Source organism: Heptranchias perlo, chromosome 3 (assembly GCF_035084215.1).
Source record: "Heptranchias perlo isolate sHepPer1 chromosome 3, sHepPer1.hap1, whole genome shotgun sequence".
Taxonomy (NCBI): Eukaryota; Metazoa; Chordata; class Chondrichthyes; order Hexanchiformes; family Hexanchidae; genus Heptranchias; species Heptranchias perlo.
The window spans coordinates 7947740-7962518 of record NC_090327.1 but is presented as its reverse complement, the minus strand read 5'-3'; the positions used below and the strand labels follow the sequence as shown (position 1 = coordinate 7962518).

At 41.4% G+C, this 14779-nt stretch overlaps 1 protein-coding gene across 2 annotated transcripts in view; it reads left to right on the top strand.

Annotated features, from left to right (window-relative positions):
• Positions 1-14779, top strand: part of trappc8 (trafficking protein particle complex subunit 8) — a 151875-nt gene that overhangs the window by 41863 nt on the left and 95233 nt on the right. For both annotated transcript variants that reach the window (XM_067977999.1, XM_067977994.1), the window contains 4 exons: positions 4-93; positions 3883-4057; positions 6233-6386; positions 7126-7222. In XM_067977999.1, the coding sequence (XP_067834100.1) occupies positions 4-93; positions 3883-4057; positions 6233-6386; positions 7126-7222 (516 nt within the window). The remainder of the gene's footprint in view (positions 1-3; positions 94-3882; positions 4058-6232; positions 6387-7125; positions 7223-14779) is intronic.

Sequence of the window (14779 nt, the reverse complement as noted above, 5' to 3'; positions counted from 1 at the left end):
TAGCCACCACTCCCTGGTTTGAGGCCTACAGGGAATGCTTCTTCCAATCCATGCCTCCATCAGACCACGAGTTTCTACACCACTATTTGGCATGTATCCTTTTTCTGACTGGTGTGTGGATAATACCTGAGCTGAATATGCTTATGACCAGGTAAAATGTATTTTTGCTGTGAATCAAGGAAACTATAGGTTGGGGTTTTTTGAGAAGTCTTGGATGCGTGTGCACTTCACGCACTATTTGTGTATAACTGAGTGCGACAGTACCATTGATTTACAGTGACGAAATAAGTTAAATTCAGTTATTACGTGGGGTTCAGAGACTTAACCGGTGTTTTTGGAGATTGCATTCCACAATTCTGTCTTTATAATTACAGCCATGGCAGGGTAGCCTACCAGCCCCTCATAAAAGCCATATGTGGCCAAATTCAGCTCTTTCTTTCTTCAGCAACCCTGTCCACATATTTAATCCCAATCTAAGGTACAGAATGAGTGTAACTAAAAGTGTTTGAAGAAGTGTACTTCATATACAGAAGTGGGAAGTGATGGCTCCTTTACACTGCAGGTTTGAGTTTAGCTCACTTTGAAAGTATCTCGAGTTAATTTTACATCATTAAATGTTGGCAGTGGTTCTAGTCTTTCACTATAGAATAAAACTGTGGATATCGTCATTTTTAGGTGTTGGCCGTTGCTCAGTGCTAGTGTCGCCTCTGAGTTAGAAGGACATTGATTGCAGCCCCACTCCAGAGATTTGAGCACATAATCTAGGTTGACAATTTAGTGCAGTATTGAGTAAGTACTGCACTGTTGGAGGTACCAGCTTTTGGATGAGATTTAAACTGAGGTCCTATCTGTCATCATGGATGGATGTAGAAGATCCCATGGCACTATTTGAACATTTATCATGTCTGACAGTCAAGCTCTGTTTATTTCTTAGGATTTGGGATTTTTTTAACCACAGTTTTGGCATTAACTTCTGCAATTCCATGAACACTGTGAATCATTGGTCTTGCTAATAAATAGTTGATCACTTATGAAAATTAATTATCTGCCTATTAGGGAATTATGTTTATCTTGCTGATTATTGAAATTATTGCACTATTAATACAGAACTGAACTGATTCAGTGTGAAGCTATTTATTGGTGTGAATGGCCAGAACTTTTATTTCAACATTTGATTTTACTTATATAATGTGTTCGCACTTCAGAATTGAAAAGATTTCTGCTTATGGGGGAGGGTAAGTAAAATGAGGTGCTCCTTCATTTTCTATTAATCCAATTTCAAGATGAAGTATTACAAGACTTAACGTAACAAGTATTCAAAATATTGCATCCATGAAATTAATTTGATGGCATGATTTTTGTATTTTGTTCAGTCAGGTGTCTGCTGTGGAAATCCATCACCATGCTTAAGTGTCTAAATGAAACTATTGGGATTTAATTTGACTGATATGGAGTACGCTGTCTTCCTTAGGCACATGCTCCTTACCTAAACCAAGGGAACTGGTAGGCAAGAGGTTAGATTTAGGGTCCTCCATATGTGTGTCGTGATAGTCAACTTGATACAATGAGCCCAAATCCAGCATCACTGACTGCTTAATCCAAGTCCTCATGTAAGGGGCTTTGAAAGAAAAAAAGACTTGCAGTTATATAGTGTCTTTCACAAACTTGGATTGTCCCAAAGTGCTTTACAGCTAATGAAGTGTAGTCACTGCTGTAATGTAGGAAACGCGACAGCCAATTTGCGCACAGCAAGGACCTACAATGATGACCAGATAATCTTTTTTGTGATGATACACCCTTGTTCAAAAAAGGGTGTAAGGATAAACCCAGCAACTATAGGCCAGTTAGTTCAACCTCAGTGAAGGGGAAACTTTTAGAAACGATAATCCGGGACAGAATTAACAGTCACTTGGACAAGGGTGGATTGATTAGGGAAAGCCAGCACGGATTTGTTAAAGGCAAATCATGTTTAACTAACCTGAGGGTTTTTTGATGAGGTAACAGAGGGTAGATGAGGGTAATGCAGTTGATGTGGTCTATATGGACTTTCAAAAGATGTGTTAAAGTGCAGCAAGGTTGGCTTGTCATCAAGATTGCGGCCCATGGAATAAAGGGGGCAGTAGCAACGTGGATACAGAATTGGTTAAGGGACAGGAAACAGAGTAGCGGTGACCGTTTGTTTTTCGGACTGGAGGGAGGTGTAGAGTAGTGTTCCCCGGGGGTTGGTGTTGGGACCACTGGTTTTCTTGATACATTAATGACTTGGACTTGGGTGTATAGGGCGCAAAACTTGGAAGGGTAGTAAACAATGAGGATAGTGATAGACTTCAAGAGGATATAAACAGGCCGGTGGCATGGGCGAACACAGGGCAGATGAAATTTAAGGCAGAAAAATGTAAAGTAATACATTTCGGTAGGAAGAACGAGGAGAGGCAATATAAACTAGAGGGCACAATTCTAAAAGGGGTACAGGAACAGAGATCTGGGGGTATATGTGCACAAACCGTTGAAGGTGGCAGGGCAGGTTGAGAAAGCAGTTTAAAAAAGCATACAGGATCTTGGACTTGATATATAGAGGCATAAAGTACAAAAGCAAGGAAGTCATGGTGAACCTTTTATAAAACACTGGTTCAGCCACAACTGGAGTATTGTGTCCAGTTCTGGGAACCGCACATCAGGAAACATGTAAAGGCCTTTGAGAGGGTGCAGAAGAGATTTACTGGAATGATTCCAGGGATGAGAGACTTTAGTTATATGAATAGACTGGAGAAGCTGGGGTTGTTTCCCTTTGAACACAGATGGTTGTGAGGAGATTTGATAGAGGTATTCAAAATCATGAAGGGTCTAGACAGAGCAGATAAGAGAAACTGTTTCTGTTGTTGGAAGAGTGAAGAACCAGAGGACATAGATTGAAGGTGATTGGCTAAAGAACCAAAGGTGACATGAGGAAAAGCTTTTTACACAGCGAGTGGTTAGGATCTGGAATGCACTGCCCGAGGAGGTGGTGGAGGCAGATTCAATCATGGCCTTCAAAAGGGAACTGGATAAGTACTTGAAAGGAAAATGTTTGCAGGGCCACGGGGATAGAGCAGGGGAGTGGGAGTAACTGGATTGCTCTTGCATAGAGCCGGCGCGGACTCTGGGCCGAATGGCCTCCTTCCGTGCTGTAACCTTTTTAAGATTCGATGTTGGTTGAGGGATAAATATTGACCTGGATACTCGGGAGAACTCCCCTGCTTTTCAAAATAGTGCCATGGGATCTTTTATTTCCACCTGCGAGGGCCGACGGGGCCTTGGTTTAACATCTCTGAAAGACGGCACCTCCGACAATACAGCACTCTCTCAGTACTGCACTGGGAGCATCAGCCTAGATTTTGTGCTCCAGTCTCTGGAGTGGGACATGAACTCGCAATCTTCTGACTCAGAAGTAAGAGTACTACCACTGAGCCACAGATGACACCAAATCTCTCGTCTGCTGTGAGGCTTCCAACAGTTCCATCTTTGTCACATATTCATCATCCAGTTTGGTCCTAGACCTCTTGCACGTTGGCCGAATTAAGTCTTTCTGTTACATGCCTAGGAACTACAAACCATGGACGAGAACAGGACACAGCTCTTGCGTGTCACGAGCTTAACGTGCATTTGGACTTTATCATGAATACTTCTGCCTCAGCCTCTCTGCAGTGACAGTCTCTGAGCTTGAGACTTTGTTATTGAAGAGAGATGAGAATCAGTGATTGATTGATGTATCGCTGAATTACCAAGTAGTCTCACCTTTTTTCTCAGTCAAGCCAAAGGCAGCTGATGACTATCAAATTTTGAAATCTTCAAAATTGGGTTTAAATTGCTTGTTAGGTATTTTCCTCAACCATGTTCTTTAAGGCATGCTTGTAGTGTCGTCGAGAGACCCTGATCCTGTGGACCAGTTTTTGAAGTTGTCACAAGAGCAACATCGTATTCAACATAGCAGTGACTACGCCTACCCAAAGTGGTTTATTCCAAATACACTGAAATATTACGTTTTACTGCATGACGTTAGTGAAGGGGAGGAACAAAGGTAAGGTTTTTTTTGTTTAATCTTGGGATAGCTCTTTAGAAATGGTGAAAATTGCCTTCAAAGTCTAAAATCAGGGAATATGGGCTCAAGCTTAGAGGCGAGGTGTTCTCTCAGGCAGTTAAGTGGTTTAATTCTGGACTTCCCAAGCTTTGTCACTGAGTTTGCAGCCCTTGATTTCTTGTCTTTTGTTTCCTTCAATAATTTATGTGCTTGATGTGGCATATTCTGGGAGAGGGAAGAGGACGGCAAGAGAATGGCTGTAGTGCCCTTGTCAGCATGTCATGGTACAGCACTTGTGGTAATAAGGGATCTGCAGCATAGATTCTGATCTCCTTCTGACTTCGTTATGAACAGTATTAAAGGAGAAAAATCCAAGATCTCATTTATTCAACCAGTCAACAAGTAGGATATCATTATTCTACATAACAAAATTACTTGGTACACTGAGAAAATTGCACCCAGAGTGACCAGATGTTCTTCTGCACTCTGCTGTATAAAAGACAATAGTGGCCACATTAGCATTGTTCTGAACAGTCCTTAGCAGAATAGATGGGTGCCCTAAGCTGTAACTCAAAGCAATTCCTTTTTCATGATCGTTGAAGCTCAGCCCAAGTCAGAAAGGTGGCCACAAAAAGTCTATGCTATCACAACTTGAGCCATTTCAGCCTTTCTGCAAAGGCAGGCTCATGGTTCATTACCATTCACCATTTGAAGTGCACTGGGGAGGGGGGGGCGGGGAAACAGATATTTATCTAGTTCTGTAATTCCATGGTGCTGGGAGACTATCGGAAGAAAAACATTTGTTTGAGATTCCAAGGATGCTTGCCTATTATGTCTGTTATGCTTAGTGCTTATAAAAGTGGAAGCTGAGTAGTTTTGTTCATGCATGTTGGGCCCTAGTAGAACTAACGTTCAAGAAACCAAGTCAACTATTCTATGGAAGCTAGACACCATGTCACAAAAAAGGTGGCTGAATTATTAATAAAACACTTCAAACCAATTGTCAGAGCGTTAGGGTTTAAAATTGAAATGAGAAAAATATTCTTTTGTTTATAATTGTTAATTGATCCTCATTGAAAGAACTTGATTGGAGGTATTGAAAGGGAAATGTCATATTGATGACTTGATGGACATCTCTATCGGCGAAACAGGCTCAAGGGGCTGAATGCCTACTCCTGTTCCTATGAAACAGCTTTTCCAGGTTTGAATCATTATCCATAATATGTGGAGAAGAAATTAATTGGAAAAATTGCTATTGTAATAGGTTGGCTGGCATTAAATCGTGTCATGTTAAGGATCAATAAATGAATGCTATCACATCAAGTGCAAATTGTACTGTTTTCTAAAATGTGATCAATTATATGAAGTAACACAGACAACAGTACCCTTTATCTGTCCTACAAGATCAGTTTTGTCTTGAATTCAAATAGCTTCATGTTTACTTTTAACATTTGTGATAAACCTGATAGTTGAACACAGTTGATCAGTATCATATCATTAATTTGCGACTTTACTATTAAAACTGTGTAAAGACTTAAATTTTCTTGGTGGGAAAACTCCGTTAGCCTTACTGAGCATTTTTTTGTTGACGAAAGCTAGCTTTTAAAGAGAACCAATTGGGAGATGACTGATCATTATGTATTCCAATGGCCAGTATCCTAAATACTGCAAAATCGTAACCTTAGCCGCAAGGCAAGCTGCTACTTAGCAAAATATTCCAAATTTTAAAAGGCAGGATTTTTTTTTTGTGAACACTTAAGGGCAATGGCATTGGAGGGCCCTATTCTGGTGTATTCTTTTAAGTTGTGTGAAAAGAAACCACATGCTTGCCAGTTGAAGTTTGAATTTCCCTTATTAAAAGGACAACATTTCTTTTGAGAAATCCATATTTCAATAATTGACCAATTTTGAAGTTGAATTTTTGTACATTGTAGGATTTTACCGTGGTAGTTTCTTGTGGTTATATGGAACTATTTGATAGAGATGTAACCACTTGCATCTACAAATGTAGTACTTTGTCCACTATTTTGATATATATCTGAACACTGACCAGATTAATATCCACAGTAGTTGGTACGTGCAGCGTTTATTTTTACTGTTTCCTTTTTATTTCACTGTTGGATTAATACCTCTGATTTGAACCATGTTACCTCTGGTTTCTAACTTGTCCTGCAGAGCTGAATCTGTTTACGAAGAAATGAAACAGAGATATGGGACACAGGGATGCTACTTGCTGAAGTTTAACTCTCGAATACCATCAAGTGGAGCAGATGAGCAGATCCCCGACCCTTGGAGTCAGTATTTGAATCGAAATAATCTGCAAAACCAGGTAGGCACTTGGATATATCTCTTTCGACAGACTGACCTCGGGACGTCCCAAAGTGCTTCACAGCCGCTGAAGTACTTTTTAAGTGTAATCACTGTTTGTTCAGGCAAATAGGGCAGCCAATTGAAGTCCCATAAATAGCAATGAAGTAAGTCACCAGCTAATCGGCTTTTGGTGGTGGTAGAGGGATAAATGTTGGGTAGGACTGTGGAAGAACTTCCGTGCTTTTTGAATGTTGTCAAAGAAGACAGGGTTTAACCCAAGCAGAGAGATTTAACGGCTCATCACTTCAGTACTCCCTCAGCACTGCACTGAAGTAAGTTTAAAAATAATAATTAGTATGTTGAGTTGTCAGCTTTGTCTAACACACTAATTCCAATTTACTTTTTTTCAATACTTACTAAAGTGGATGTTGGTGCAGAAGTCGGGTACAGTCGGAGTAAAACCCCACCTTCTGAAGGAAATCCCGCACTCTGCACCATCGTGGCCCATTACCCCCTTATGGCCCCAACTGAAATTGCCATTTTGCTCTGTAGACTCCAAACGAATTGAAACTAGGCTGGAATCACAACGTCATTGTATCCATCAGAGAGGAAATCCCATCGGTCTGAGCTTGGCATAACCTTGTGTCCCTCAGTTGTACCTTTTTTGAGACTATGTACCTTGTACCCAATTTTTAAATTTTATATTTTAATGTTATTCTATGAAGTATTTTTGAATTTGTCTTATCTGTTTATTAAAGGAGATCTGTGAAGATGATCTTGTTTCGCTTGTCAACAAGAATAAAGAAAACTACACGAATGCACTAGAGCTGGATGGGTTGGATAATTCGATCAATGGTAAAGGTCATTTTAAAAAAAAAAACAGGCGTTGTCTCCATTTTGGAGCTGTTCGTTGAGAAGGAGAGATGGTTAAAATTGATGAATTCACTTTACATACCCTTATATACAATGGCAAACTGTGATTTGAATTTCATTTTGCAACCATTCAAATCTGGCACAGGCACAATGGGCAGAATGGCCTCCTTCTGTGCTGTATCTCTGTACAAATAGCATGTGCAGAAAAGCCAACTTGAAGCCAAGAATAGAAAATGCTGAAAATACATTGTGGGTCAGTCAACATATGTAAAGGCAAAGGACAAGATAATGTTTGGGGTGCGTACTCCTTCAGACCTGAGAAAGATTAGGGGATGTTGTGATAAGTTTGCGGAAAATAGAGAAAAGTGGGGGGTGGGGTGGGGCAAAACGGTTACCCCAGTCATGGGGGGTAATAGCCTGCAAACGTCTCTTTTGCATCATGAGTTTTCAACCAATGAAGCAGTAGAAAGACAAAAAAAAAAGTGCAATTAGTTAGGTTGGGGGGTTGGTGCGCCACAGTCATGAAAGGGCAACAAAGCGTGAGAAATTGGAGAAAGGAAAAAACGCAAATGCAGCAGGACTGCGATGAAAAGAAAGTGCTGCAAAACAGGGTTGCCAGTCCTGAAAAGAAAAAGAACCAGGCCAACTAGATGCAAACTCTCCTGCCAGCACTGTACTAAACGCAAATTATTAACTTGCTTCCCCTTTCCCTCTGACACTGACCGTCCCACCTTACGTCACCAACAACTTCTGCTTTAAAGAAAGTGGTACATATAGCTGAGGTTTTTTATATTAATTCTCGGGATGTGGGCATCGCTGTTAAGGTTGGCATTAATTGTCCATCCCTAGTTGCCCTGAGAAGGTGGTTGGTGGGCCTTCTTGAACTGTTGACATCTGTATTCTTTGAACCGGTGTTGATAGAGGACAGTTAAGAGTCAACCATGGTGTTGTGGGGCTGGAGTTATATATTGGGCAAGCTGGGTAAGGACGGCAGGTTTCCTTCCCTAAAGCACAGCAGTGAACCACTTGGGCTTTTATGACAATCAGACAGCTTCGTGGCCACTTTTACTGATATCAGCTTTTTATTTCTAGATTATTGAAACTGAATTCAAATTCTCAAACTGCCCATGGTGGGATTTGAACTTGCGTTCTCTGGATTACTAGTCCAGTAAATAACCACCACATTACCGTACTCAGACATTGCTAAAGTTGCTGAAGTTATTTGGGGTTTGTCCTCGTAGGCACTACTGTTGCATTTTTTTCAAAAGAAAAGAGGGTGGTTATTTGTAAAGTTTTAAAAAATGGTTTGGGAGACTAGTGGATTGTGGGGAAATGCTCATAAAATGGATTTTTATGGGCACTCAAGTGTTTCTTTGAAATAAAAACAGAAAATGGTGGAAACACTTGGCTTATAAGGAGGAGCAGACCAAGGGAAAAGGGGTCGGGGAAAAATGACCACATAAACAAGAAAAGAATCATCTGTAAAATGATTTAGGTGGAGAGCAGATGATTAAATGGCAGCAGCGATAATAGCATAAGACAAATGGAGGCTTGAGAAGAGATTAGAGAAATAAAAACTATGTGCAAGACAGAGGATGTGTGCATGTTTAAAGCGGAATAGCAAAGCGGGGAGGGAAGGATGGAAAAACTGGCTCCAGTGGCACTGGGGCATGATGGAAGAAGAAGGCAAGTAGTCACCAGGGGTGCAAAGCACCCTGCCAGCCGAGTACCGGTAGGGGAATCACCATCCCAAGCACCGACCCACAACCGTCCTCATCCCCAGAAGGGCTGGTACACCCATCCCACGTTACCAGCACCCAGTGACCGAGAAAATGGGAGCTGTGGTCAAGGTTGGAAGTTGTTGAAGTTAGTGCTCAGGGCAGAGGGTTGCAAGTGCAAATATGAGGTGCTGTTCCATGAACTTGTGTCGAGCTTCATTAGAACAGTGTAGAAGGCCCAAGGGCAGATCGACGAGAGTGGGATGGAACTCTCCAGTGGCAAGCGACCGGGAGCTCGGAATTGCACTTGCGGGCAGAACACTTCAGCAAAGCGATCACTCAATCTGTGTTTGATCTCCCCAATGTAAAGGCGACCACGTTGAGAGTAGCGAAGTAATGTTTGGAGCCCTGGATCGTGGTATGGGAGGAGGTGAAAGGATAGGTATCATAATGGGGTACAGCACAGGAAGAGGTCATTCAGCCCATCGTGCCAGTGCCGGTTCTTTGAAAGAGCTATCCAATTAGTCCCACTCCCCTGCTCTTTCCCCATAGCCCTGTAAATTTTTTCCCTTGAAGTATTTATCCAATTCCCTTTTGAAAGTTACTATTGAATCTGCTTCCACCACCCTTTCGGGCAGTGCATTCCAGATCGTAACTCACTGTTTTAAAAAAAAAATCTTTTCATGTCCCTTCTGGCTCTTTTGCTGATCACCTTAAATCTGTGTCCTCTGGTTACTGACCCTTCTGCCACTGGGAACAGTTTCTCCTTAACAAAACCGATCATGATTTTGAGCATCTCTATCAAATCTGCCCTTCTCTGTTCTAAGGAGAACAACCCCAGCTTCTCCAGTCTCTCCATGACTGAAGACCCTCATCCCTAGTACCATTCTAGTAAATCTCTTCTGCACCCTCTCTAAGGCCTTGACATCCTTCCTAAAGTGTGGTGCCCAGAATTAAACACTATATTCCAGCTGAGGCCTAACCAGTGTTTTGTAAAGGTTTAGCATAACTTCCTTGCTTTTGTACTCTACGCCTCTCTTAATAAATGTAAACAATTTTACAACACCAAGTTATAGTCCAGCAATTTTATTTTAAATTCACAAGCTTTCGGAGGCTTCCTCCTTCCTCAGGTAAATGTTCAGGAGCTCCTCGAAGCCTACGCATTTATAAATGCGTAGGCTTCGAGGAGCTCCTGAACATTTACCTGAGGAAGGAGGAAGCCTCCGAAAGCTTGTGAATTTAAAATAAAATTGCTGGACTATAACTTGGTGTTGTAAAATTGTTTACAATTGTCAACCCCAGTCCATCACCGGCATCTCCACATCATCTCTTAATAAAGCCCAGGATCCTATATGCTTTTTTAACAGCCACCTGTCCTGCCACCTTCAAAGATTTGTGTATGTGCACCCCCAGGTGTCTGTGTTCCTGCACCCCCTTTAAAATTATACCATTTCGTTTATATTGCTTCTCATTCTTCCAATCAAAATGTATCACTTCACACTTGTGTTAAATTTCATCTGCCATGTGTCTGCCCATTTCACCAGTCTTTGTCCTCCTGAAGTCTGTTACTATCCTCCACATTGTTTACATTTCTGAGTTTCATGCTATCTGCAAACATTGAAATTATACACTACATACCCAAGTCCAGATCATTAATATATATCAAAAGAGCAGTGGTCCAAATACTGACCCTTGGGGAACACCACTGTATACTTCCCTCCAGTCTGAAAAACAACTGTTCACCACTACTCTCTACTTTTTGTCCCTTACCCAATTTTGTAACCACGCTGCCACTGTCCCTTAATTCCCATGGGCTTCAATTTTGCTGACATGTCTTATGTGATACTTTATCAAATGCCTTTTGAATGTCCGTATACACAGTATCAACCTGCGTGTGCATGTGAAAGTACTGGGGGAAGGAGAGCAGGTGATTGGGATGATGGAGGAGTGGACCAGGGTGTTGATGAGGGAATGGTTGCTTTGCCTGACCTCCGGACTGCATCTATCATTTTGTGTTTATTTCAGTTTTCCAACACCTGCAGTATTTTACTTTTTATTTGTTTGACTATTCATCACACATTCACATTTTCATTGTTGCTGTCTGATCCAGAAAAGTTTTTATTTATACATATGATTCTTCTGTAAATTCAGTGGCTCACCTATTTTTGAATACAGTCCCCACCACTTTCCCTGTTATCCCGGACAATCACCTGTATCAGGCATATGGTTCTGACCATTCGCTGTCACCATAGCAGTCAATTACAAAAGCTGTTTAAACCGCATTAAGCACACCGATTATTTTGGGCAGTTTAAGCAGCTGTTCATACCTTGTTAAAAGGTCGCTGTGTACTTTGGTCCCGTTCAGCTCTAACACTGCAGTTGAAACTGACCAGATCTTTTGCTCGCTGGGATCATTATTGGGGCATTTAGACAGTCTGGAGTGCAGAGACGGAGGATGAAGATTCCCTCCGTGCTTCTTTAAAAAATTTCTTGTTTACACAGGTTACAGTGCATAGTGGGCAAATTGCGCTGACACTGACACGCCTGCTATAAGTGGTGGGGACTGTAATAAACGTGATATTTTGTAGTGTAAACTATTACACTGAGCAATTGGCGATCAAGTACATTGCCATTGTGAGCAGGTTGCAGATTCCAACAAACTCCTCATTCACTGTTCTCAAGTTATCTTTAACGTTTCTGAAAATGTTATAAGAACATAAGAAATAGGAGCAGGAGTAGGCCAATCGGCCCCTCGAGCCTGCTCATGGCTGATCTGATCCTAACCTCAAATCTAAATTCATGTCCAATTCCCTTTACTTCTAGGAAACTGTCTATTTCTGCTTTAAATTTATTTAATGATGTAGCTTCCACAGCTTCCTGGGGCAGCAAATTCCACAGACCTACTACCCTCTGAGTGAAGAAGTTTCTCCTCATCTCCGTTTTGAAAGAGCAGCCCCTTATTCGAAGATTATGCCCCCTAGTTCTAGTTTCACCCATCCTTGGGAACAACCTCACCGCATCCACCCAATCAAGCCCCTTCACAATCTTTTATGTTTCAATAAGATCACCTCTCATTCTTCTGAACTCCAATGAGTAGAGTCCCAATCTACTCAACCTCTCCTCATATGTCCACCCCCTCATCCCCGGGATTAACCGAGTGAACCTTCTTTGTACTGCCTCGAGCAAGTATGTCTTTTCTTAAGTATGGAGACCAAAACTGTATGCAGTATTCCAGGTGCGGTCTCACCAATACCTTATATAACTGCAGCAATACCTCCCTGTTTTTATATTCTATCCCCCGAGCAATAAAAGCCAACATTCCGTTGGCCTTCTCGATCACCTGCTGCACCTGCGTACTAACTTTTTGATTTTCTTGCACTAGGACCCCCAGATCCCTTTGTACTGCAGTACTTTCCAGTTTCTCGCCATTAAGATAATAACTTGCTCTCTGATTTTTCCTGCCATAGTGCATAACCTCACATTTTCCAATATTGTATTGCATCTGCCAAATCTCCGCCCACTCACCCAGCCTGTCTATATCCCCTTGTAGGTTTTTTATGTCCTCTTCACTCTCTACGTTCCCTCCCATCTTTGTATCATCTGCAAACTTTGATATGTTACACTCGGTCCCCTCCTCCAAATCGTTAATATAGATTGTAAAGAGTTGGGGACCCAGCACCGACCCCTGCGGAACACCACTGGCTACAGGTTGCCAGTCCGAGAATGTACCATTTATCCCAACTCTCTGCTTCCTGTTAGATAACCAATCCTCCACCCATGCCAGAATATTACCCCCAATCCAGTGATTCTTTATCTTGAGCAATAATCTTTTATGTGGCACCTTGTCTAATGCCTTCTGGAAGTCCAAATACACTACGTCCACTGGTTCCCCTTTATCCACCCTGTACATTATATCCTCAAAGAACTCAAGCAAATTTGTCAGACATGACTTCCCCTTTGTAAAGCCATGCTGACTTTGTCCTATTAAATTATGTTTATCCAAATGTTCTGCTACTGTCTCCTTAATAATAGACTCCAAAATTTTACCCACCACAGATGTCAGGCTAACTGGTCTATAATTTCCAGCCTTCTGCTTACTACCCTTTTTAAATAAGGGTGTTACATTAGCGGTTTTCCAATCTGCCGGGACCTTTGCCGAGTCCAGAGAATTTTGGAAAATTATTACCAAAGCATCCACAATCCCTGCTGCCACTTCCCTCAAGACCCTCGGATGTAAGCCATCAGGTCCAGGGGATTTATCCGCCTTGAGTCCCGTTAATTTACTGAGTACCAATTCCTTAGTGATTTTAATCGTATTTAGCTCCTCCCGCCCCCACCCCCCAGAGCCCCCTGTTTGTCCAGAGTTGGGATATTCTTAGTGTCCTCTACCGTAAAGACTGAAACAAAATATTTGTTCAGCATTTTTGCCATCTCCATGTTTCCCACCATTAATTTCCCGGTCTCATCCTCTAAAGGACCTACGTTTGCCTTAGCCACCCTTTTTCTTTTTATATAACTGTAGAAACTCTTGCTATCTTTTTATATTTTTTGCTAATTTATTTTCATAATCTATCTTCCCTTTCTTAATCAATCCTTTAGTTACTTTTTGCTGTCTTTTGAAGACTTCCCAATCTTCTATCCTCCCACTAAGTTTGGCTACCTTATATGTCCTTGTTTTTAGTCGGATACTATCCTTAATTTCTTTACTTAGCCACGGATGGCTGTCATTTCTTTTACACCCTTTTTTCCTCAGTGGAATATATATTTTTTGAAAGTTATGCTGAGTAAGAAATTTTTATGCTGTGTTCAATTGAACAGTGAGAAAAGCTCAGCGGTACAAATGTAGATTTTTATTCTGCTTCAAAAATAAATTGATGCGGAGAGCTTTTTGAGCTATATAACACCTGGGTGAGTTACTGGTGATCGGTTTGTTTAGAGAGGATGTCAAGGCCATGAGGGTACAGAAGAAATTTATTATAACGTACCAGGATGAGAGACTTCAGTCATGAAAGGTTAGAAAAACTGTCTTGTCTTTCTCTCTCTAGAATTGAGAAGAATAAGAGGCGATATGATCAAGGTGTTCAAAATTATCTGGAGTTTTATTAAAATAAATAGGGAAAAACTATTTAAACTTCAGTGCATTGGTAACTAGAGGACTTAAATTTAAGATCATGAAAAGAATGAAGAAACAGCATAGATTTAAAAAAAATTACACTGGGTTGTTAGAACACTGAATATTCCCTCCAGAAACGGTGGAAAGCTGTAGACTGCAGGAAGATATCAATGGACTGGTCAAGTGGGCAGAAAAGTGGCAAATGGAATTCAATCCAAAGAAATGTACGGTAATGCATTTGGGGAGGGCAAACACGGCAAGGGAATACACAATAAATGGGAGGATACTGAGAGGTGAAGAGGAAGTGAGGGACCTGGGAGAGCATGTCCACAGATCCCTGAAGGTAGCAGGACAGGTAGATAAGGTGGTTAAGAAGGCATATGGGATACTTTCCTTTATTAGCCAAGGCATAGAATATAAGAGCAGTGAGGTTATGCTGGAACTGTATAAAACACTAGTTAGGCCACAGCTTGAGTACTGCATACAGTTCTGGTCACCGCATTACAGGAAAGACTAGAGAGGATGTTGCCAGGACTGGAGAATTTTAGCTATGAGGAAAGATTGGATAGGCTGGGTTTTTTTTTCCTTGCAACAGAGGAGGCTGAGGGGTGATTTAATTGAGGTGTATTAAATTGAGGGGCCTAGATGGAGTGGATAGGAAGGACCTATTTCCCTCAGCAGAGAGGTCATTAACCAGGGGGCATAGAT